This window comes from Oryzias melastigma, linkage group LG14, assembly GCF_002922805.2.
Source record: "Oryzias melastigma strain HK-1 linkage group LG14, ASM292280v2, whole genome shotgun sequence".
NCBI classification, from domain to species: domain Eukaryota; kingdom Metazoa; phylum Chordata; class Actinopteri; order Beloniformes; family Adrianichthyidae; genus Oryzias; species Oryzias melastigma.
The window spans coordinates 10,389,231-10,413,673 of NC_050525.1; the positions used below are offsets into that span (position 1 = coordinate 10,389,231).

The 24,443-nt window shown below is 36.6% G+C and overlaps 1 protein-coding gene across 5 annotated transcripts in view; it reads right to left on the reverse strand.

Moving 5' to 3' along the window:
- LOC112142467 (roundabout homolog 1) overlaps window positions 1–12,576 on the reverse strand; it is a 132,398-nt gene extending 119,822 nt beyond the window's left edge. For 2 of the 5 annotated variants that reach the window (XM_036215111.1, XM_036215109.1), the window contains exons 1-3: window positions 12,369–12,576; window positions 6,280–6,398; window positions 3,744–3,836 (exon numbers count right to left, since the gene is read on the reverse strand). In XM_036215111.1, the coding sequence (XP_036071004.1) occupies window positions 3,744–3,836; window positions 6,280–6,364 (178 nt within the window). In that variant the 5' untranslated portion in view covers window positions 6,365–6,398; window positions 12,369–12,576. Of the gene's footprint in view, window positions 1–3,743; window positions 3,837–6,279; window positions 6,533–12,368 lie in introns of those variants that run through there. The other 3 variants (XM_024265883.2, XM_024265882.2, XM_036215110.1) reach the window with 2 other exon arrangements.
- Window positions 12,577–24,443: the final 11,867 nt, after the last annotated feature.

The window sequence follows — 24,443 nt, forward strand, 5'->3', positions numbered from 1 at the left end:
TTTAAGATGTTTTCCAGGTTTTAACTTCTATTTGCTCTACATCTTTCAAAGCTTTTCTCAAAATCAATATTTTATTTCTCCTGTTAAGAGATAGGATCTTGAAATAGGGAAATTATTAATTAAATGAGTCAAAATCCTTTCAAAAATCCTGTCAAAGAACTTAATTTTTACTGGAATTTTTGGTTAAATTTTAAGGACGTTATTTTAAAGTTAGAAGTTTTTCATTTTCAGTATTTTAAAACAAAAATCTAGATTTATGCTCTAAGAAAAGGTTTAGATTTTATAAAGTTATCATGATGTGCCAACTTGTAATAAGATCAATTTCTAAAGTTTCTTTGTCACTTTCATTCATTCATCTTCTTGACCGCTTCTTCCCTTTCGGGGTCACATCACCTTGCACTACTTGTGTGGAAGTCCTTTTTTTCAAGAATTCAATATTTTATGAAAAGATTTTTTATTAATTAAAAGGACAGATATTTTTACTACTTTCTAGTAGTTTTCTTCTTAAGAATACTGTGTTTTACTACTATTTTAGGGCTGCCTCTTTTTACGGTGGGATATTTTAGACAAACTTTTAATAAAACCTTCATAAATGAAAGTTTTAAAAAAGTTTTTGGGACCTTTTTGAGCAAAAACATCGCAAATTCTTCAACTATTTTCTCTTTAAGACCTTATTTTAGTTTCTCCATTCATTCTATTTCCTTTAATAAGTAAACATAAATTATCTTTTTTCAACCTTTATGACCAAGAAGACAAACCGAGGCATTATAAATATCACAAATTTGTGTTTGTTTTGCTGGTTTTTGTCCATTTCTGCTGCTTTTAATTTAGGATAATTGGTTAAATAGTACATAAACCGTAAATGAATGAGGAGCCCATTCTGACTCATCTTTAATAATCTAAATCCTCTCCAACTTAAATTTCCAAGAGCAGATGGTGAAAAGTTGGACTCCAAACCGAGTGTGTGTTCATGGAAGCAAAGGAAATCAAATGGCAAGGATTTCAGGGAGACGGTGCCAAGCTCTTCCAGCTATTTATATTTATTCATGTCATTCCAAAGCAGCATTCCAGTTTGGTTCTTTGCCAGGAGTTAAAAAAAAAAGAACAAAGCCAAATCCCCCTAAAAATATTTATGAAAAAGAAATAATTTGGAATCTCCTCACAGCAACAAACTCGGCCCTCGCTTGTTTTTTACATTTCTGCTCTGAGAAAACAGGGATTCTTAAAGTTTCATATCTGAGCTGGAAATAGGTATTGATTGGAGCCGAACACCTCGCCGTCATTAGCGTCAAATTATTTACTCCCTTTCTTTATCGCGGGGCTGATTATCCAGCCGACAGCTCTTTAGCTTTTCCTTCCACTCCCTGCCTTTACCCCCACTCATTTGTCTGCACCTCCCCCTGCACATGCTCAGAAACCAAAAGGGGGGAGGAAAAAATGCCAAACAAGCTTCCTTTTGCAGCACAGACAGAGAAAGCCTCATGCAGTAGTCATTCCTTCTGTTCCTCGCCGTCTCCTTCAATAACGGTGAGCTTGCAGGAACAAGCCTGACTGTCAATCATTCAGTCTTGTTTTAGTGAACTATTTTATCCCTTCTGTGTTCTATATGGCAGCAATTTAAAAAAAAATAGTCAAATGTATTTTTTTAAGACAAAATGAGACCCACTTCATATGAAAATCGTGTTTTTGGTGGCATTTTTCTGAAGATGGACGATGTATATCAAGAAAATTAAACGTAAAATTGTGTTTCTGAGTATTTTTTTTTTTTAAAAATAAAAAAATCCATGTATGTCTTAGGGCAGGAGTGGGAAAACTCTGCCCAATGGGGCCCGTTAAACCATTTAATCTGGAATAAATTATATGTAGATAACCCACATTAATGTTTTATTTTCTCTCTTTCCCCTTAGGTCACATGTCAAAGTCAAGGCTCGGGGGGCCAAATCCGGCCCTCCAGATCATTTTACTTTATTGTTATCAATAGTCCGATGTTATCTTGCACTTACTACTAACTTGCATAATTTTGACAAAAAATATTTTTAAGGAAGTTGTTTAAGGTTTACGTTATTTTATTCAGGAATAATCCTGTTTTTATACATAGTCATGATAAAAAGATGTTTTTAAAGTTTTAAAACTGTAGTTTTAGTGTTTTCAATAAATGTTTATCCTGTTTAGCTCGTGACTTTAAGGTGTGTTTTGGATTTTGTCCCCCTGTGCGATTGAGTTTGACACCCCTGCATTAGATGGTGCATCAAAAATAAACCGATTTGTGTTTAGATGTGGAAAGCTAGTTTGCATTCATGTGTTGTTGGAAGATTTGTTGTTTCTCTGACGCACAAATGTGTTTTTGAAGTCAGAGCATTTTTCTTTGTGTGTGTTTTTCCCTGAAAGACATCAACCGATTGGTGCAATTAGCACCAAAATAGGAACAAAAAACACAGTTTTAAAAAATAAAAAGAAGGTGTTTTTGTCCAGATTCCATGTTGAGGTCTCTTACCAGAACACTTCAAGCATCTGCTCCTGGTCCGGTACCACCTTTTAAAACCGTTTGTGTCCCACCAGTCAAAAAGTTTCCCTACTCCTGGACTAATCCAGACTGGAGTCAGACATTTCTGAACTAGAGCTTGTAAATAAAACCATGTGACTAAAGATCTCTTCAGTCATTGGACAGGAATTTTGAGGATGAGGCAAAACAACAAGAGAAAGAATAAAAGAAGTCATTTTTACGTATACTTTGTTATGGCGAATGACGTATAGATTGTTGGGAAAACAGTGTGAGAAGCAATGTGTGTCATGTTAAGTTGTTTCAGTGAGCCTACATTCATCCGACCACATTTCAGTGAGTTGCCATGTCTCATTGTTGCTCCACTATTCTGTATAGATCCCATAATGGAGGCCATTTTGGTCCATGGAGCCTATTCAGACTGAGGAAATTCAGACCAAAGGATCCACATGGGTGCATTCAGACTGAAAATGTGTTCTAGATTATCATGGGAAACGAACTAAAGTTCATTTTTAGTGAACCAAATGTGAAAGCTCAGATATTTTAGCACAGGTAACGTTAGCTTGTGAGGGGCTGTAAGCTAGCAGGAGAAAGTGCAGATGAAGGGATGATGGGAAGTCAAGGAAGGCTTACGCTAGTACTGCCCTCAACTCAGAGGTGAATTTCTAATGAACTCCTGTCGCTCTGCAGAAACTATGTCCTAGAAAAAGACCACACAGTAGGACTTTAAATCAGCTTAGTTGTAAAAGCTATGAAAACATGTTTCAGAAAAAGAAAAACTCTACACCCAGAGAAAAATTATGTGGCTTTAGGAGAGAATCAGTATTGTGTGACACATCCGTTATTGTCGACACAAAGAAAAGAGAGATTTTTTAGGCTCAAGGTTGTATTTTGTGTGGACAAACGCACAAACAGACACCAGCACCTCCTTTTTGAGGGAAAAGTGAACCGTTTTTCAAATGATGAGACTGAACTGACCTTAAACTAAACTACAAATATTGGGATAGAAAGAAATAATCTGAATAAATTCAAGAACGTATCATCACTACCAGTTTTGTTGCTGCAACGTATTATATTAAACCACAGCAGAACCTTTTATTTATGAGTTTATTACAAATAATAAAAGGTTTTTCTTCACCTGAGCCACAAAAAATATCAAATTGATGAAGTGTGTGAGTTAAGACTGCAGCAGAAATAACCAAACATGTTACATCATTTGAGGTGACATTCGAGGGTGATGTACCTTTGTAACCAAGGTTGCCGTCTTGATCCGGTTCTGTTTTGGATTCAGGCGATTTGGTGGACACCTCCTGGCTTCCTCGATGTTTCTCTGCATCTGTTTGCATCACACGATGGAGAGAAGGTTAGAACAAATCCAACCAGAAAAATAGAATCTATTTTGGTCCAATGCTGAATGATGAGAAATGAAGGAATAAAAATATGAAGTGCACTGTCAGCACAAATGTTGTGTTTATGCAGATTTAATTCCCTGGATGCGTTCCTTCTCTAGCATTGCTAATGTTGTAATCAGACTGATTGAGTCACAGGCTGGTGTTTGAGGGTGAATTTGGGAACATAACATATAGTGTGGGCTTTTGAACAAATGAATTAGATTAAAGTGGAAAGTCACATGCAGGAGTCATATAGATTCTGATCACTTAGCCAGGATTTATGACGGCTGGAGCCATTTGATTTATGCTGTCTACAGTTGTACCACTAGAGGGCAGGGTAGCCTTTCATGACTGCAGTGCAATAAGCAGAAATGTATGTTTGTATTTGTGTGTTTTAATTCACTCAAGCTACATCTTGCTGCTATGCTCCCTCCTTTCCCCGTGTTCTCTGACATTCTGCTCACCTGACAGGTGTGGAACAGTGAGCCTGATGCACCTGGAGGTTAAATTGTAGTCTTAAGTTTAGAGGTTTAATTGGATTGGATAAAGATGCCTGTAGCAATGAACTGTTGACTTTATTGGTCTGAATATTTTCTGTTTTGTTTTATTTTATTCTTATTTTTTAAGTGGTACAACATTTATTTGTTTTTTTTATGTCACAATATTTATTATTTTTTTAACTGGCAAAAAATAATTATTTATGCTAGCACAATAATTAATTATTTTATTTTATTTTTTAACTGGCACAATAATTTATTTTAAACTGGCAAAATATTTTTTTCAACTGGCACCATAACTAATAATTTTATTGTTTTTTTTTAACCATCACAATAATTATTTTTTTAAACTGGCCAAATTATAAATTATTTTATGTTATTTTTTTACTGTCACAATAATTGTTTTTAAACTGGCAGAAAAAAATAATATTTTATATTATTTTTCAACTGGCTCAATAACTAATTGTTTTATTTATTTATTTTTTAAACTGGCAAAATAATATTTTTTTTCAACTGGCACAATAATTAATTGTTTTTTGTTTTATTTTATTTGTTTTATTCTTTTTATTTTTTAACTGCTACAACAATTAACTATTTTATTTTAACTATTTTTTTAACTGGCACATGAATTAACTATTTTGTTTTACTTGTTTAACTGTCATAATAAAGTTTTTTTAATTGGCTCAGTAATTAATTTCTTATTTAATGTAATTTAACATTAATTTAATTTAATTTAATTGTATTGCAGGACAACAGTTTTTATATTCAAATTCAACTTTATTTATATTGCGCTTTTCCTACTAAAGACCACCCTAAAGTGCTTGATGATAATAAAAATTAGTGGTTAAAAAATGTCAAAATCAAAACTTTTAGCCTTAAAGTCAAAAGTTTTAGGTCATGGGCATATTTTAAGTCAGTCTAAAGACGGAGGGAAAAATTTAGCTGAAATGTGTCATTCATTTTAGCTTGAAATTTAGATATGGCCATTACCAATCATTCAAAGTTTTAAAATCATTACTGTTCTTAAACGTGAATATATAATATTTACTCAAAAATTGGTGGGGAAGTGGCCCCCTCTTGCCCTCTGTAACTCCAACCCTGTATATATGAAATAACTTTTTTCCTTACCGGGAGGGAGGGTCTAAGGGCAGGGATGAACACTTTTATTCAGTCTGTTTAGTCATTAGCTATTTTTTCATATTTTATGACAAACTTCTGCATCTGCAAAATTACCTGAAACCATGAAAACCAATGAGGCAAATTTTCTTTCTGATTTTGGGCTATATTAATAAAATTGAATTGAATGGAACTTAATTTATAAACTTTTAGCAGTTTTAATAATCCCCTATTAACCAATTCCCTTTGTTATACTGAACTACTTTGATCATGTATAAATATATGTATTGGTTCAGTGTTTAATTAACTGAATTAAAGATATATATCACCTTTTTCTTAATTGTTTTCCACTTACTAATAAATGGAAAAAAATACTACTTTTTTGGGTATTGATTAATCTTTTTTCAATCTTCCAAAATAAAAAATGCAACTTTATTAATATTGTTACATTATGGTGTTTATTTTTGTGTGGAATTTGACTATTATTGCTCTTATTTCTTTATATTGTTTCTGTTAAGCACTTTAGAGCCCGCTTTAAAAAAAAAAAAAAGTAAACTGCAGACGTAGCTCATAATAGACTGCAAGTTTTCATATTATGGTTTTCCTAAATTTTGTGCATTCATTGAGACTGAATTCATTGAGTAAGATTCCAAGGAAGTCATTTGCCAAATTAAGTATTCGAACGTTTTCCTCCACAAGAGGACAGTGTAGCAAAAGCTGAAAGGTTTGGATATTCACCAGAAAAAGCCATTAGGATAACAAGGTAGATTCTCACCTGAGGAGACGATCACGCTCCGGCTCTGCTCCGTCTCGCTGGCGCTGAGCAGGCTGATGACCACGACAACATGAAGAGCCAGCATCTTCTCAAAAGATCCAGTTTCCTCTCAAGAAACTCTTAAAACCAGAGAAAAAGACATTTATTGATAGTGTTATTGCATCGTGACTTCCTCTACTGTCTTTTTCTTAATCACAGTTTATTATTTCTCCAAATTCGGATAAAAGGACAGAAGGCAAAACACTTATGGAGCTGCTGACAAATGTTTAGAAACATGTTCTTTCTATAGAAAAGAAAGTGTCTAACAGATGGAATATATCAGCTGCTCACCAAGACATTCTACGATTGTATAGCACGGATGTCAAAGCAGTGAAAGAAAAACAGTAAACAGCATGTGATCAGCTGCTATCCAAGTTACACACTTTTGCAGGGATATTTACCTGCCTCCCGTCCAAAGCCTCTGAGCGCTTTGGCTCCACATCTTGCGCACAAACAAGATGGAATACACCCGTGCTCTCAAGAGAGGGAACAGTGATGAGACATGATGACAGTGCCAGGCAAGAAAAAAAAGGGAAGTCAGTTCTACTGATCAACCATCTGTGGTACAAACAGCTCTGCAGCTCGTCCAGGCTGTCTGATGGACGGCCAGATTCATGGGATGTCTTGGCACCCTGTGGCCACTGACTCCATGAAATAGTTTAATTGTTCTCGGAAATGTGGAGCAACAGCCTTCACCAAGCTGCCAAAGAAACTTGAACAAAATAGCAAATAAATCCAAAGCGTAAAGAACAAACACAAATATCTGCTTATCAGATAAAAAATGCATGTTTAGTGGCTTAGTTTTTCCTGACTTGAAAATTAAAATGCATTATCTGTGATTTTTAAATGAGATTCAATGCTATTTAAATGCTGATTAGCCCTGAGTAATAATGCAAATTGATGGGTAGATTCATACTCACAAAGGTGGCAAAAAAGTTGCAGATTAAAACTTCTAATCCCCCTATGACTATTTTTTTATTAAAAAAAAAACATTCCCAGAAGCGTTTTAATTATTTTATTTTTAACCAAAATTCCACAACCTAAATATCTAAAAAAAGAACAAACAAATTTTTCATGTTGATCTGAAGCTTCTGTTTCCACAATCTACTTTGAGGGGGCGTGGCTTTTGGAGCTGAGCTGAGCAGCTCCGCCCCTGAAATAATCTGATTTCTTTGTTATGTTGTTTTGGTTTGCAAAATAAATCATAATCTGTGGAATAATAGGATTTCAGGGTTTTTTTGTGTTTGTTTTTTCAATACGTATCGAACCGTGAGCAAACGGTATCATTGCATTCCTAGTGTTCACACTAGACAAGCAGGAAGGGGCTTCTTCTTCTACTTCGTGTTCTACTGTGCAAAATGTTAAAGCGGTGCATATTTTGTGAATCTTGTTTTTTGTTTCACATCTCTATTTCGATAAATGACTGATGCCACGTTCACACCGGATTTGGCAATGTACATTCAAGCAACCACTTTTGATATAAAGTCAATGCGCGTTTCAGAGTTCAGAACTCTCAAGGTATGTTCACACCAGCCGCATCGACTGCATGGGGGTGCAAACTTTCTAATTCGTGGACCATAAATGATTCCTAAGTTTGTCAGAGGCGCTGGACCAGGAGCAGATTCACGGCATGTTTTGGTGATTCACCTCATGAAAGAAAGAAAAGATGAAATCTGAACAAAAACATGCTTTAATCCTGATTGAAAATGACTTAAAAACAGAGCATTTTGGAGTTTTTCATTTCAAAACTGTTCTCATTTTAGTGACCTTTTCACCAATGGATTGATGTCCCTCAGTGAAAACTCTAACTCAGGGAAATGTTGCATTCATGTGGAAATGTGATTGCCCAACTAAGAAATCACACACAAATATTGGAAAAACTACAAAGTTTACCCACCACTGCTCCACAGGCTTCTCTATTTAGGACTCTTGTTAGTCCTAATCTTAGCATAAATCGGGCATTCATCCATTCCGCGCTGGAATTCTGAAGTTCTGAAGTTCTACCAGTTAAACTTTTGACTGCGAAATCGCGAAAAAACTGAACTTTCACCAATCAGGGACTAGGATTTGGTTGCGACATGAAGGTTGTGTCCTTTTCAAAAGACGGAAGTACTAACCGTGGTAAACATGATCACAGAGGAGAAACTAATGATTGCGGTTCGTGTGCAGCTGGAGTTAAATGACACCAAGAAATATATTTATAGGAACAGAGCTGAGAAAGAAAAAACCTGGAGCAAGATTAGTAGGATTTTGCATCGTGGCTCTACCAGAATAGTCTGGCGAGGTAAGTGAGGCTGTGCCTCACCGTCAAAATATAGGTTAAAAAAATACATAAATTAAAGAAAATTAATATACTATATACTTTTTCTTTACTTTTCATTTCTTTTTAGACATATCTATTTATATCTATTATATATATATTACAGTTTTTGTGATTTTTTATTGTTTTTTCAATTGTTACACTTTGTAAACAGAATAAAAATTTTAAATGGAAAATTTAAACAACACACTTCAATCAAACGGTTAATACGCTACTCTGTAGGGTTCATATGTTCATAAATCTGACCGATGACGTCAGTGCCTCACCAGCTGTAAACCTCACCGCACGTCACTGGCCTCTACCAATTGTAGGTGGCGGACAAGGACTAGTAAATAGTTAAAAAAACAAAACAAGAAGAATCCCTTCCCTGCTGCTCTCTTGTATGAACACCACCGACTGTTCATGAAATGGCATACATGAATTCTTGAACGTGCAATAGATGCCAAATGTGAATGTAGCTTCACACGCAGCCATCCAAATTTAAAACCTGCTTTCAGGCTCTACGTACAAAACGTATTGAAACTTTCAATCAGTTGAATTTTGACCTATCAGTGGCTCAGATGTGGCAGTGATGCATGGATGGTATCCATTTCAATTCACAGAAGTACCAACCATCTAAAATTGATCTAAAATTGTGGTTAGTGCCTGACAGGAATTATATAACACAAAATCCTTCATGTATCGGAATAGAGCTGTGAAAGAAAAAGCCTGGAGCAAAGATTCACCAGATTTGTACCGCTTTGACATTTCGCACCAAACTTCTTCCACCTGTAGGTACATGCTCTAGTATTGGTTAGCAACATTCCCATGTGAACTAGTGCTCCCAAAAACAATTATTTTAATAGTCGACTAATTACCGATTATCTATTCCAATTAGTCGACTAATCGGGTCATGTGCAACCTGGATGTAAAGCACACATCTTAGCCATTATTAGCTTTAAACTAACTACAAACTAGATATATAGCATTACCTGTGTTAATGCTAGAGTTAATGCTGTAAGCTGAATTTGGCCACTGAAGATGCTGAAATTGATAGCTAAAAACGCTGAAGCTGATAGCTGAAAACACTGAAGCTAATAGCTGAAAACATTGAAGCTAATAGCTGAAAACACTGAAGCTAATAGCTGAAACCGCTGAGGTTAATAGCTGAAAACACTGAAGCTAATGGCCAGCTAAAATATTAGCTAAATCCCATATTAGTCTACAAACCTGAAAAAAGTTTAAGTTAGCCAAAACAGCTAGCATACAGCTGAAATATTAGCAAAATTCCAAAGTAACCTAAAAAACAAAAAACAAAAATAGCTTAAATTATCCAACATAGCTAGCATGCAGCTGAATTAGCCAAATTAGCCTAAAAAACCTTAATAAATGCCAAAATAGTCCAAAAAGACAGCATAATACTATCATAGCTTTCAACTTGACTCCATATAATATAAAGTAGCGACTATTAAATTAGTCGCCGACTATTTTAACTCCATAAGCAGCCAAAAACGTACATATACGTTCATAGACTTTTTACTGGAAGTGGTCACCATTTATTCACTGACAGAATATTAAAAATAGGCCTATTAGTCTTTAAATAAACCCTTTTTGGAGATCAAACTTTAACTAGTTTATTATTTTCTCTTTTTGATTTAACTTCAAATGAATTTTAAATCCTATGTCAGCGTGCGCCTGATGCTTCTGTAAGAAATAAGTAAACTATTCTCTAGTAATTGATACAGCTGTTCTGCAAATCTTGTAAATATGCTGATGTGTCCAAAGCTTAGAGCCAAAAGCAATACATTCCATAGTAATAGAATATTCACTCTGAATAACATTCAGTTGGAGATCTTGTCTTATAAACACATTACAGACACACAGAGCGAGGAAGATTGCATTTTTGCACATCACTGAATTGAAAATGTGGGTGATGATGACTGCATTGCGCTTTTCAGTTTTTTATCTCACATCATTTGAGAAAGGATAGAAATTAGGATGCCACAAAGGGAGAAGAAATAAATAAGTCAAATCACAACATGATTTAAAAACATGCCTGTGGAAGAGAAAAAATTGGTCAATCCAGGGGTGCACGTAAAGCAGGGCGAGTATTATGCTAATAAGTCTAGCGGCTTCTCTTATTAATGCTTTCATTTTTTTAGATATTCTACAAGAAAATCTTCAACAAAAAAATTGAGATATCCAGGTGTGGCCCTGTAATAAATAAATTTGAGTTTGAACAGAAGAGAATTTGCGTCAAACTCTTGAACACATTTGAATCCAGGATGTGCAAAGTTTCTCAAAAAAATAAAAAAGGGAAACATCTACTGAGGAGAAGAGCTTGCAGTTCAAATCAAACGAGGCTCCTGATGTCCCTTTTCCTCTCCTGTCTGCTGGGGAATAATCAGAGCTTACAATCTAACGCGTCATCAATAAGAAGCTGCAGACAGCAGACAGATTACATACTGTAGGGAGCAGTGGACCGTGAACAGAAGCCACCTTCCCCCCTATTATCACCCTTCCATCTTTTCCTCTTCTTAAATTTAATCCTGCGTACTCGAGGAGACAGACATGCTCTGTGTAACGTCAAAAAACAGCTGCGATCGCACGTCAAGAAACTTCTTCATCCCTCCCTGCATCCCTGCAAAGAGCGGCGTATGAATGCACCTGTTGTAAAACGATTGTCGTACTTCAATGGAAGTAGATTTTACACTTTCGAGTGCTCAAACTATCATTCAGGAGCAGATCTGTAGAACCACATCAAACTGGAGCGAAAGCAGGGGGGCATCGGCGGGAAGCACGATTCACTGACAATTCCGGAGCTCAAATCAAGCCCACAGTGGGAGGGAGACGGAACATGTTTGATGTACACGAAACACGCAACCCATCTGCATACATCACTGTCATTCAGGTAGAGTCATGCATCACATGTTTGTGTGTTGTTCTGAGCTGAAGGAGATCCATGCAGGTCTTCTCTGACATGTGACATGTGTGTCTTTTGGGGGTAAAATAAATCACTTTATGGGAACCGTAACGGCGAGACAAAAGGAAATTAAGTGTAGAAGAGGGGGGATCTGTGACAGATCATTGTGACAAGTGCTGACTGGACACTGTGGAGCAGATAAACTGTCCACGACAAGAGGGAAGCACATGGATCAGCCACAAGGGATATTGACCTGGTGCCCCGGAGCCTCCGTGACATTATAGACATTTGAAAGCGTTGCTTTATTCATTCATGAAGGCATGCAAAAGCGCAAGGATTTCAGGGATGCAACAAATGTTGCACCAACTCATTGCTTCTTTTTCCTCTTACAGGAAGTGTACATGTATTTTGAATTGCATACAATCAGTTTATATAGTTTTAATAGCAATCCATACCTATTTTATTCTTTTCAAGTGTAAAAACTGGTCAACATAAGAGTTAATGTTGACATCTTGCAAAGGAAATGTAATAAAACACAAACAAATTAGCTAGAATTTTCAAGATTATCCAGTTTTTAGGTTTAAATCAGTCAGCAATGTCACCGATTTAACTCCAAATAATTAAAAACAGTTCAAATTCACACGTGCATTGCAGTCTGTGGCACCAAACTTCAATAAAAGTGCTGCATTGTAGAAAAAATAAAGCAGCAATTACAAAAAAGAGCCAAAAGGCGAGATCTGTTTCCTCCCAGAAGGTTTAACTGTGAACCCAACATGTCATCAGTAACAACGCCACACTAGTAGAAAGGAGCACAGATTTGTAACTCACCGGTACCGGTTACTCCTCATCCATTTTCCTCCAGAAAAGTCAAATATCTGCAAACGTGTGCTTTAGAAGCATCCAACGATTACAGCAGGAAGAGAAGCAGAAAAAAACCCAAAAGGACAGGTTGTGGACCTGTAGAAAAAGGAACGGAGGGGAGGGGGGGTCAAAAGAAAGAGCCTATGGAGGAGCAAGAGCCTAAATAATCCATCTGTGATCCAGGAGGCACTATCAGATGGGGTGCATACAAATCACAAACCTTCCTCTGCAGCAACCCAGGTCCAATATCCTCAGGGTCCTAAGGCTACACTCAGACAGTTCCATCTTACAGCCTGACTGACGTGGCCAAAAGCAGTGTAATTTCAGTAATAGTTTTATTTTTTTCAAATGATTAAAAAGAAAAATAATATTCACATTTTTTTGCACAGTGAATTTTAAGTGCTGATTTTAAACTATTTCTTGAGCTTTTGCTGCCACTAGTTCTACACAGTTTAGAGACAAAAGTCTGTGTGTACATCTGATTTTTTCTTTTAAATTAAAAAATAACTGCAGTGTGTTGTCCCAGTATGGGGAAATATCCTTCTGCTGTTGCTCACAATCAGGAGAGCATCCCAGAGGAGCCACGATTACCTGCAGCAAAGCCTTGCCGGCTCTCCCAGTTAAACTGAAAATGGTTTTCATCTCCGTTCTTTGTTATTCTCCTCTTTTCTGTTCAGTTACCGCGTGCAACAGGGAAATGGAGTCGACGCATCGACATCAAGAACAGACTACAATTCCATCTTTGTTGAACTTTTGTCATTTTTAAGCCACACTTGTGCTCACGTGCAATCTTTTTTTTCTCTCTCTTCGATAATCATTGATTTTGTTTAGCTTAAATGAAAATAGTCTCCACCAAACCGGTATTGATCTATCATCTTCTGTGTAATGATGTGTGTAGCAAACAAAGAATTGATCCACGATGTTGCTCTGCAGCTATTTATTCAGTTCAGTCTACAGGGGTGTAATGGGTTCTGCATATTACACAAATCAGCCAATAACAATTAGTTTCTTTTGTTTTGCATTCAGCCAAAGAACTCAAATATGTCGTCCAATTAGGAAATGTATTTTTACAGACAGAGATTTTTACAATTGAAAACTGCTGTGTTGCACTGTAGACTCCGGCGCACATACAGAGGTTTATTAGATTGACTTTTGGGGCATTCTTACTTTAAAATGATTGAGCACTACAGCAACATCAGGTTATACTTCCAAGACAATTTTCTCTACTGTTGCACCCTTATGGTCAAAGCCTTTATCGAGATCCTTCATCTAACTCAGCAGCGAGGTTTTGAATTAACCCCAAGTCAATATCATGGTCATCGATCACGCTGACAGCGGCGCACTTGTACATGTGACATTGGGAAAATAATCATCTGAAGAGGCAACATGTTGTCCGAGAGCAAGGATGTCACTTCGCTGATTGGAGTGACCCAGACACACTTGTGGTTTAAGCCCGTAGTGAGTATGGAAAAAAAAAAAACACAAGACAACATATGACAGCCTTTCAACAAAAAAGCATTTTTCACCTGGAAACTACAGTGAAACCTTTTTTCTTTAGTGAAAGGAAACAATATTTCAAGCGGATCACAAGGTTTGTGATCCTCTAAGGTAAGATTTTGTCACTGTCACGTAAGAGATGTTGTCAATGATTCTAGATAACAAATTGACATAAATTTGAATGAAACAGACCTTTATACACATACACCCCCCCCCACACACACACACACACACTTATATATATATATATATATATATATAAGAAATAAAAAAGAAAAAATTGAGTTTGAAAAACATCGTTTTTGTGATGTAGAAAAAACGCTGGGCGGGCCGCTCCCCGTTCCATATGTCTTCGTTGTCCTCATCCAAGCTGGCATTTGAATTAAAGAGAAAAAAAGACTAATATAACCGGCGATCCTAAAAGCTTTTCACTCTAATTTTTTTGTTTTTTGTTTTAAGCTTTAAACTGAAAACCTACAATCCCCTTTGAGATACTCTTAATATGATCAACTAGAATTAGCTGAACTGTTGGTGAATGCGTTAACTCCATTTCCCTGTTGTGCGGTAAAAGCTGTTTTTCATCAATATGTGACACATTACTAATATAAAGTAATATATTCTTTTCTCCGCAAAAGTCAGTTAACTGCAGACAAACATAAACACTGGTCTGAAGCTAAGTTTCCAATGTAAAAGTCTTAACATTTTTTACAAATCTGAACACGTTTTGTAAGCGTTTCATTATTCCCGGTTTCACGTATTTGCTGATTTTTTTCAGTCACATGACTTTTCCGATTCGTCACAAAAACTCAGACAACTCAAAATGCTTTTATGAAACTTTCGTGTCCGAAGGAGGTGTCGCGCTGCTGAGATGTATGTCTACTAGCGGGTTAGTCCGTCTCTCCATGCCCCTGCATGGAAAAATGGCATCAGCTGACTCTGAACGAAGTGGCTGAAAAACAAAATCCTAAAATGCTGAAGAAGATAATCGCGGAAGGAAATTGTCATCCGGAGCAGGTATTTATTGTGGATGAAACCAGCCTCCTTAAGGCACGTTGAGACAGAGTGACACACCTCATGTGCGTCATAAAATACGCTGCTGTTCTGAATAAAAATGTTAAAAAACTCTTTATATTGAGCAATACTCCAATGTTCTTTAATGTTTTACAAATCATGATTAGAAGTGTTTTGGATGAGTGTGGTAACAGAGATTCTTTGTCCAAAGAGGTGAGAAGGGGACTGGGGGAGGGGGGGGGTCTACATTTTCGCCAATATTTGCAGTTTTAGAGAAGTTGCAGATGTCTCCAGTCCCTAAATCCTGCAAATAAGGGTAGAATACTGTAAGAGAGCATTTGCCTTCTTTTGACACATTTTAAGCTAATCCTAAACACTAAACCGTTTATTCCTATTACAAAGTTTTAATAAAAATGGCTGCAAATCTGAAATCTTGTGTAATTTCCACTTCCTGCAAAGGATTTTCAGCTGCCATCTTTTCTGCAATCAGGTCGTCCAGATTTTCTCTGGCATCATGGGATTGGGGTTATGAAAGGCTGTAAAGAGCAAGAGACAGGATAAACAGAGAGCTCTCAGAAATGGGAAGGGGGGTGGGGTTGCTCTAGGTCCTGCCCACAGCATTTCTAATAAAAAAAGACATTTTTGTTTTTTTTTTAGCTAAAAACAGTATAATATTAATTTAAAAACTACTGGAAACGCTTTTGAAATAGCTAAAAATGTAATTGGAGTGGCTCTGTAAGAATTAATTCCACAAGTATTAAAGAAAATGTGTTTTTTTTACTTGAATTGCCCCAAAACTTTGAAAAAAAAAAACTAGCTTATTTAACTTCTGACTTTTTAACATGGAGTCTATATCAGTTCACGCTTTCCTAGTTTTGCATGTAATAATGTGGCTATTGAAAGAAGTGATGTTTTAATCAAATCTTATATTCACAACACTGCACTGATGAGAAAAACAATTTCCTTGACAAAGTCTTGACTCGCACCGACACATAGTTTCAAGATAAATTTAAAAAGTGCCGTGCTCTTATATAGAAAAGGAAATTACCTGTGATTATATTAGCATACATTTATATGTAAACACCTGAGTCCCTTTCTCTTTGAGGTCTTTGGTTTAGGCTGACTGACAGTGGAGCATCTTCAGAGTCAGGAAGCCAAACAAAGCTGTTTTCATGGATGGACCATTATGCAAGCGCTGCACAGGGAATCTGTGAGAATGCAGTCCAGGTGTCATTGCCCCATGGTAATCTCTCTCGTCTTCAGGAATTCATTTTCTCAAAAGCTTCACTTGAAAATGACATTCTGACACTATTTACATGGAAATCACTCTGCTTCCTTGCCTGCAATAGTAGTCGGTGTGCAGACAGGACCTCTCTGAGGGCACGACTATTAATGGACATTAGGCAAAGAGAGATTGAGTGAGAAGGAGGAAAAAGAGAGGATGAAAAAGAAAGAAAAGAGGTGGATTCTGAAATACAAGTCAAGGGTAGAAATGAAGGGATTAAAGGATAAAGAGGGAGAAACTGAAGGGTGTGGCGGCCCTCTTTTTCTCCACTTTACAATGTATTCCCTTCTTCAAAAGCGAACGCTTTCATTCGAAGTCTTGAAACGCACCCAGATGTACACGTAACCTTAAAAAAAAAAGATTTTCTTCAAAGGAGGCAATAAATCCTATAGCTGAGATCAGAGCCGGGTGCTAGTGCAAGGGGGATGATGTATAATGTATAGTTTTAGAGGTTGCAGGGTCACAAAAAGAAGTACTAAATGTGAATGCAAGAACAGCTGTTTCATTCTATAGTATAATTATTGCTATTCAAAGAAACAATTTAAAAAGATGCAGGTCTGTCATGTAGAAACATTGAATTTGATGTAATTTATTTGGTGCTTATAGACAAACTCATGTGCTTGTATATGCTGAATATTCATCTAAATGGGTCCAAATTCTGATATTAATTCATTATTTTTAGGACTTTTGTGTCCTTTTTGGCTGCTGCATTGCTCCTATTTTTGTATTTTTATGACATGTTTTCATCTTAAAGTCAAGAAAAACACATTATAAGCCAAAAATATGCTAAATCTCAAACCAGTATGTGCTACATGTGCTAGCATAAATGTGAAAGCACTTTTCATTTCATATATCTCGATTCTAAAGCTACACTGCACAAACTGAATCTTATGAAAGTAAAAAGATCAATTTTTCAAGATAAAATTTCATGTTCTGTCATGAAAAAAAAAAAAATGTCATGACGTTTATTTATGACTCCACGGTGTTCTGATGGTGTATATGCAGATGGTCTATTCAAATAATACATTTAATCATGTTTTTCGTTCGAAATTGTTCGACCGCTATGCATTGTGGTCTATATTCGCTAATCTAGTTAGCATCGATGCAAGACTTGTGAGAAATTTCAAGTGCACTCGATTTTGGAATTAGTAGATTTGGACAGCACTAGAAAATGGCGAACTCACTACAAAGTGAGTAGGGGGGGGAATTCGGACACAGCCTAGGTCTCATCTGGGACTGGAAAACTGACTACCTGGACTACAATCATTGGCAGAACAGAGAGTTGTGAGGGGAAGATAACACTGTATTTTATCCTTGGACGTTCAAGGGTGGCATCTAAATGGCCACTTTTGTTTCCTAAATTAGAGCTCTCCACATCTCTTGTCGCAGCACAGCTAGCAAACGTCCAAAGGTAGAGTTGATTGTGCCTGTGGCACACTTTATCTGAGTTCTCGGTCTTGCTGCTACAAGATATTTTTAGGGAGTAGGTTTGTACAAGAGTTATTTGAGGATTGAGTCCAGAAATATGTAGGCTCCATAGGTAATTTGGCAGACAATCGGACAAGAGGAAAGACTGAACAAATGCATGGAGTCCAAGAGATGTTCAGAAGAACCATGCTTTGGTCACTTTGGCCAAACATATGGCCAGAGATACCAAATTCCAAACTATCTGGGGACAAATCTGAGCTTGTAAGAAATGATTCTGAGTGGCCACTGTGACCTCTCTGCACTTGTGTGCCAATTTATCCAAGAGTATCACTCTTGGCAGGCACTTCTGGATGGCAAGGCACTAGAGATTCATAACCAGACCCCTTCCTCTTCTCCTTTGAATGCTGATGAATATCATCAGAAGACATTTTAGTTCTTCAACAAGCACATGAGGAATGGCTTCCTGAAACTGCAGGCAGCGGGAAGCATGTTTCAGGTAGGATCTACTTACCCTTACCACAGTACTGAAAAAGTCAATACAACTTAAAGAAGTGGGTGGTCACCTATAGCACTTTGAAAGTGTTGATGGCTTTACATTGTACCACCACTGTGTTGAATGCTCCACATCTTGTTAGTTGTTTCCCCTTCCAGAAGTGTGAAAGGGACTTTAGGTATCCAGTGTTGGAGCTATTTTTCTAAGAGTTTTGGTGATTATAAGACAAAAAAGGCCATTTCATCAACAGCATTTGTGCACAAAGTGGCACCATTGGAGAGCTCCACTAGACATGCTGCATGACTCATTTTGTTTAAACTCCTCTCCACCGATATGGATTGTTTTGGTCCTAAATGTTTAACTACATAGGCAGTGGATCTAGATTACCCTGGCTACATAGAAACCAAGGCTTTCCCAATGGTTCTTAGGCCATTTGGAATTTCCCACTGACTTGTGATCAGGCCAAGGAACCCATGTTAAAGAGGGTGTAAAAAGGCTTAAATTGCGTGACACTCCCCTTGCAGGAGCAAGAATTCTCCTGCTACCACATATTTTGGAGGAGTACTGGAGAGAGATGTCTGTTCTGTGAAGTCTGCTTCTCAAGATGTGTGTGCACACAAAAAACTGTGTGCACACACAAATACGCATGTTCACACATGATTGAGTGGACATTTTTGACATTTCAGAGGATGCTCTTTTATAGTGTTATTGGAAGTGGAATTAATACTCAACTCAATGCCATTACGGTACGTTTCTACTCATGTTTCTGACACTGATGCAGTAACTCTTCTTGTAGGCTGGACTGACGATCTCTACCCTAAGAGGTTCAACTGAATTACCATTGGGGAGTTCAGATTCCCAAGTTCTTGATCACTTCAGAGGCAGATTTATCTGCTAAGCTTGCAGGTAAGACAGCAATGGCAATAAATCAAAATCCTAGTAATGATGGACGCATCAAATTGGCTCATCACATGGTCATGAACGGACAGTTGTACACCAAATCCGATCCTCAGTTATTGAAGGTGCTTTCTTTTATATTGAACCAAAAATTCTACAGCATTCTTCACTCTCATCATGGACAATTAAATCTTTTCCTCAAGCCGAGGTTGCTGACACATTCGGGGTTGGGCTGTTCATGCATGTTGTCATGCATGGTGACGTCTAATGCCATGCATCTGATATACATTACAAGCAAAGTGTATTGGGATTATTGAACCATTGTCTCTTAAGTTCTTAGTACTTTATTTTGACACTCATGAATAAATGGTGATAACAATTTGAAGAAGATCAAAAGTATTCAACATTTTACCCACAAAACATAAAACCGCACTCACACTTCCTTAACTATTGAACTCAAGTCGACTTCAACCCAAATTAGGCGATAAGTCATAACTTTGTGTTTTTATTACTCAAACATGGATGGATGGTTCTACATTTCTTAGTTTATGAACAAGATCCATTGTTATTATTTAAAACCATTTGACTTTTCTTTTTATTTCAATTATATGTATTGTATGCATTTTTAATACTCATCTTTAATTTAATAAAAATGTTTTCTCAGTTATAGAGACTTTAATGTTTTTTCAATGCTGGTGACTATTGAGACTTAATGCCAAGAACAAGAGAATTTACAATTAGCAACTAGTCATATAAAAATACAAATATATCCATAAAAATATTATTATCAATGCTGAAACATAGCACCGGTGTTCACAATTCCTTCAGTGAGTATGTCAATAATTTTAAAATTAATTAATTATTTACATAAATAAGACTTCAAGGCACTCTCGAGAACCAGTAATTTGCATTTAAAACATAGCATAAATACTCACAAAAATAAAAATATATGCGACTGCATGCTCATTTTTTATTTTTTTTTAAATATACCCGACAATCCGAGGAAACACAAAATTCAAAAAAATAATTATTTCTTATTTTTGTTCTCATGAAAATATTATAACATTATGAAGGTTATTTGTACATGTTGCCACTTATTAATGACCAAAATCAATGAATGTGTACGTTTTTGTGTGTTAAATGAAAAAGTTAAGAACAAAAAAGGATTAAAATGAGAAGATGCTAAAGCCAAATACCAAGATGAACTCCTAAAACATTGTTACACAGATTCTGTCCACTAAGAGGCAGCAGAACAACCTTTCCAAACGGACTGTAGATTGTAGAGTAAATCTGTTTCAATGTTTTTTATGGAAGTTTTTTAGTTCCATCAGACTCTGAATTTTTTTTCACCTCTGAATTTTTTTTCTGATTGTTTTTAACCTCTGAATTTTTATCCTGAATTTTTTTAACCCTTGCTTTTTAAATAGCAAAATGTTATCCTCCCAAAAATATTTTCTGTCTTAAAAAAATATGTGTTTCTAATTTTAAGTTTTGAAATTTTACCCTACTCTTATGTGAAATCAGTACAAGTAGTATTTAAGTATTTTGTTATTCTCACGTTCACCTAAGTATAATGATGTTTTACAGTCTAAGATCAGAATACTTAAAACCACACATATTTATGTTTGCTTTAAGTTTTTTATGTTTTTTTTTTTTACTATAAATATTTCTTGTGTATTTCTTTCTAAGCAGACTACACCCTGTAATGCAGAATCAACCCACGTCTCTCATTCCTGGAGCGGTTTATTAACAGTGAAGATCCAGGACCAGAATCAGAGTGAACAGGAACTCTCCTGCAGTCCTCCTGAACCTCCATTGGTGACGTCTGTGGGGTGATGTAACTGAGATCCTGGTGTTTCTCTTCTGGTTGGCGAGCGGAGTATCCTACAGGATGATCTCAAGAGTGTTTGGATCTCTCGTTCCACTGTCCACTGCATCATCCACAGTCACTGAGGAGGTGGTGGCCATTCGCCATAAGGACCTTCACCTTCCAAAAACCCCTGAGGACCTGGAGGTGGAGTCCCGTGGGTTTGCAGGGCTGGCACAGCACAGAGTTTTTCCTTAAAGCTGCAGGTACCATCGATGGATGCCACATCAGGATCAAACCTCCTGGTGACCCTGATGGTCACTGCATCATTCCAAGAGCGCCCTCAATTATAGAGCGTGCTTTTGGAATGACGAAGACAAGATTCAGAGGCATCTTCCTGCAAGTGCTGGAGGTGCATCACACCTTTGTACCTCACGGAAGTGAACACATAGCAGCATTTTATATTCCTTGGAATATATTTCTATTAATTTATATATTTAATTTATATATTGCAGGTTGTCACAGCTTGTGCCATCCTCCACAATATCTGCTCCTGTGCTGACAACACCGAGGCCCCAGAGGACAATGTGGAGGTGATGATGAGGAGGAGGCTGGTTTGAAGGTCACCAGTGGTGCTCTCTGGCAGGACCAACTACCTACTGAGGTTTCTGCCCTGCGGGAGGTACCACCTGACCTTGATTACTTTTATCAGGTAATTAATTAATCAAGTGATTTTTAACTATTCAATAATTCAATCATTTAATTAATTGAGTTTTTGTTAAAAACGTTTTAGGACAGTGCATGCATTATCTTATATTTATGGATCATTTTTGGTCATGCAGCATCCGTCCACAGCCAACCCTGTAAACCCTGAAAATGGACGATGCAGTCTACAGTGAAGATGCATCCTGAAACTCTGCAGACCATCCTGCAAGATGTTCCAATCACCACCCAGAAAGTTCCATCCCCGCGTCTCAGTTGAAGCATCTCATCCATGTCGACCATCTTTGTAAATAGTGTTACAATGAAAGTCGATTACTGTGTTGGAGTTATACCTTTATTTATATTAAAAAAGCAAACATTTTAATACATCAAATAGAAACTTCATTTATTCTCAGAAATCAAATGTGGTTATTTGTTGGCATTTCTTTCCAGGAGACTATAAAGTTGGTCAAAAGTCTCCCTCCTCTCTCGTTCGCTCTGCTCTTCTGTCTCATGTTCTCTCTGATCAGGTCTAGAAGCTCATCACTAGTCGCGTTTCCAATAACTCTGAAATTTTGCAAATTAGAATTTTGATACATTCTCCTAATGGAAACCACAATTCCGAAAAAAAACAAAACATTTTTGCCCTTAGAGGGGGTGGTCTTTGGGGAGTTTCGAAACAGACATTTTTCGCAAAACTTTAATGGAAACACTTTTTGAAATAGATACGCCTCTTTGTATGAAGTGTCTGTTCTGAGCGCAGCACAGCAGGCGGCAGGAGAGATCCAACAGCTTCACAGCTCTTTTTAAGTTGAGCGTCATACGGAATTGTGCTGCTCCTCCATAATAAAATCACCAAGATTCTCATCGCTTCATCTGCAGCTACACTTCTGCAGCTTGGAGCCTAAAGATGCTTGTTTGAGGAAAAGCGCAAGTGCAGGTACAGAAACTTAAATGGATCTCGTTGTGTTTTTAAACAGAAAAAGGTCCAGCAGCTTACTTGTTAGAATGGTTATTCATTAAAAAACCGCTGAACAGGTTTCTCACGTGCACCTGAGACTGTCAATAGACTCTGCGCGGCACACGCCCTCCAGACAGAGCTGTGACGTCACTGCAATCTCTTTTTTTAGTGAGTCAAATAATAATAATAATAAAAGATCTCATTCATTGTCGTGTTTTTAATGACTTATCGTGTGAGTTGGTTTGTGCTTTATTGCAAAATGATGATTTAATGGAAACAGTGTCATTTCGAAACTGTATTTTTCCAAATTCCTAGAATTTAGATACAATTTTAGGCAAATGTGCAATGGAAATGCAGCTAGTGGTTCTTTTTCTTCTTCCACCTGGTGGGTCACTCCTTCCTTCCTCTCTTTCTTCACTCTTCTCTCTTTCACCCACTGCTGTAGTTTACCCCCAGATAGAAGAAATCAGGAGGACTGGTGGAAGGTGTCTGTCCTGATGCCTCATCCATGAAGTCAAATCAACAGTAGCAGCAGTGAACTCCCACTAACCTTCTCCTGATGCTGGACACTCACAATCCTGAACACAAAGGATAACAGTAGACAGCAGAAAAAAGAAGATACAAACCTTTTTATAACATACATATTCAATATGTATCAAACATGTTATATTATTAAATAGACAGGGTCAATAAATGACAAAATAGCAATGTGGGAGGTGTTTGTTTTGATTTTGGTACTTTTAAAGGGTAATGAAATAGTGCAGTTGGTCCATAGACTGTATCCACGGAGCTGTGTGACATACTTCCGTTTTCTAGATGGCCTAGCGGTTAAAGTCACGCGCTGGCAATACAGAGGTTCCAGGTTCAAACCTAACTCAGGCCTAAATTGTTGGTTTCTTTTTTTTAATCCCAAAACTGTCAATTCTGGTAAATAAAATATTTTTTAAAAATAGACAGGGTCAATAAATGACAAAATAGCAATGGGGGGGTTTGTTTAGATTTTGGTACTTTTAAAGGGTATTCAAATAGTGCAGTTGATTGCTTTATCCATAGAGTGTATTCACGGAGCTGTGTGACGTACTTCCGGTTCCTAGATGGCTTAGCGGTTAAAGTCACGCGCTGGCAATCAAGAGGTACCCGGTTCAAACCCAACTCCGGGCTTGTCTGTTTGTTTCTTTTTTTTTTTATCCCAAAACTGTTCAATTCAGGTAAATACATTTTCTTTTTTAAATAGACATTGGCAATAAATGACAAAAAAGCAATGTGGGGATGTTTGTTTTGATACTTTTAAAGGCTAATCAAATAGTAGAATTTCTGACCTATCGAAATTTTAAGTCTCGAAATTAAAAACACATCTTTTTTTAAGATAGAAAATATTTTTGGGAGGATAACATTTTGCTGTTTAAGAAGCAAGGGTTAAAAAAAATTCAGAATTAAAATTCAGAGGTTAAAAAAAATCAGAAAAAATCAGAGGTTTAAAAATTTCAGAATAAGAATTCAGATGTTAAAAAAATCAGAATAAAAATCCAGAAGTTAAAAAAATTCATAGGTTTAAAAAATTCAGAATAAAAAGTCAGGGGGAAAAAAATTCAGAGTGTGATGGAACTACAAAACTTTTATATATTTTTTCTCAGATAATCACATTGTAGTGTTTTTTTTTAGAAGTTTTTTTTAAATGATATTTTTCACAAAACCTTTCTCCATGGTAATCTGCACTTACTATGCAAATGTAAATTAACTAGGTATTATAATGAAATAGTTAAAGACAAATATGACTTAAAACATATATTAGGAGAATACCTCAAAAGATTAAGCTTGCTAAGTTGCAAATATATATCTAAAAATTACATAAAAAGTTAAATTTAAAAAAGACCCTTCACACAACCTCTAATATCTACTAATTTGTTGACCATCTCTGTAATAATTTAATGGAAAAAAAGTAAACATTATTTGATTTAATG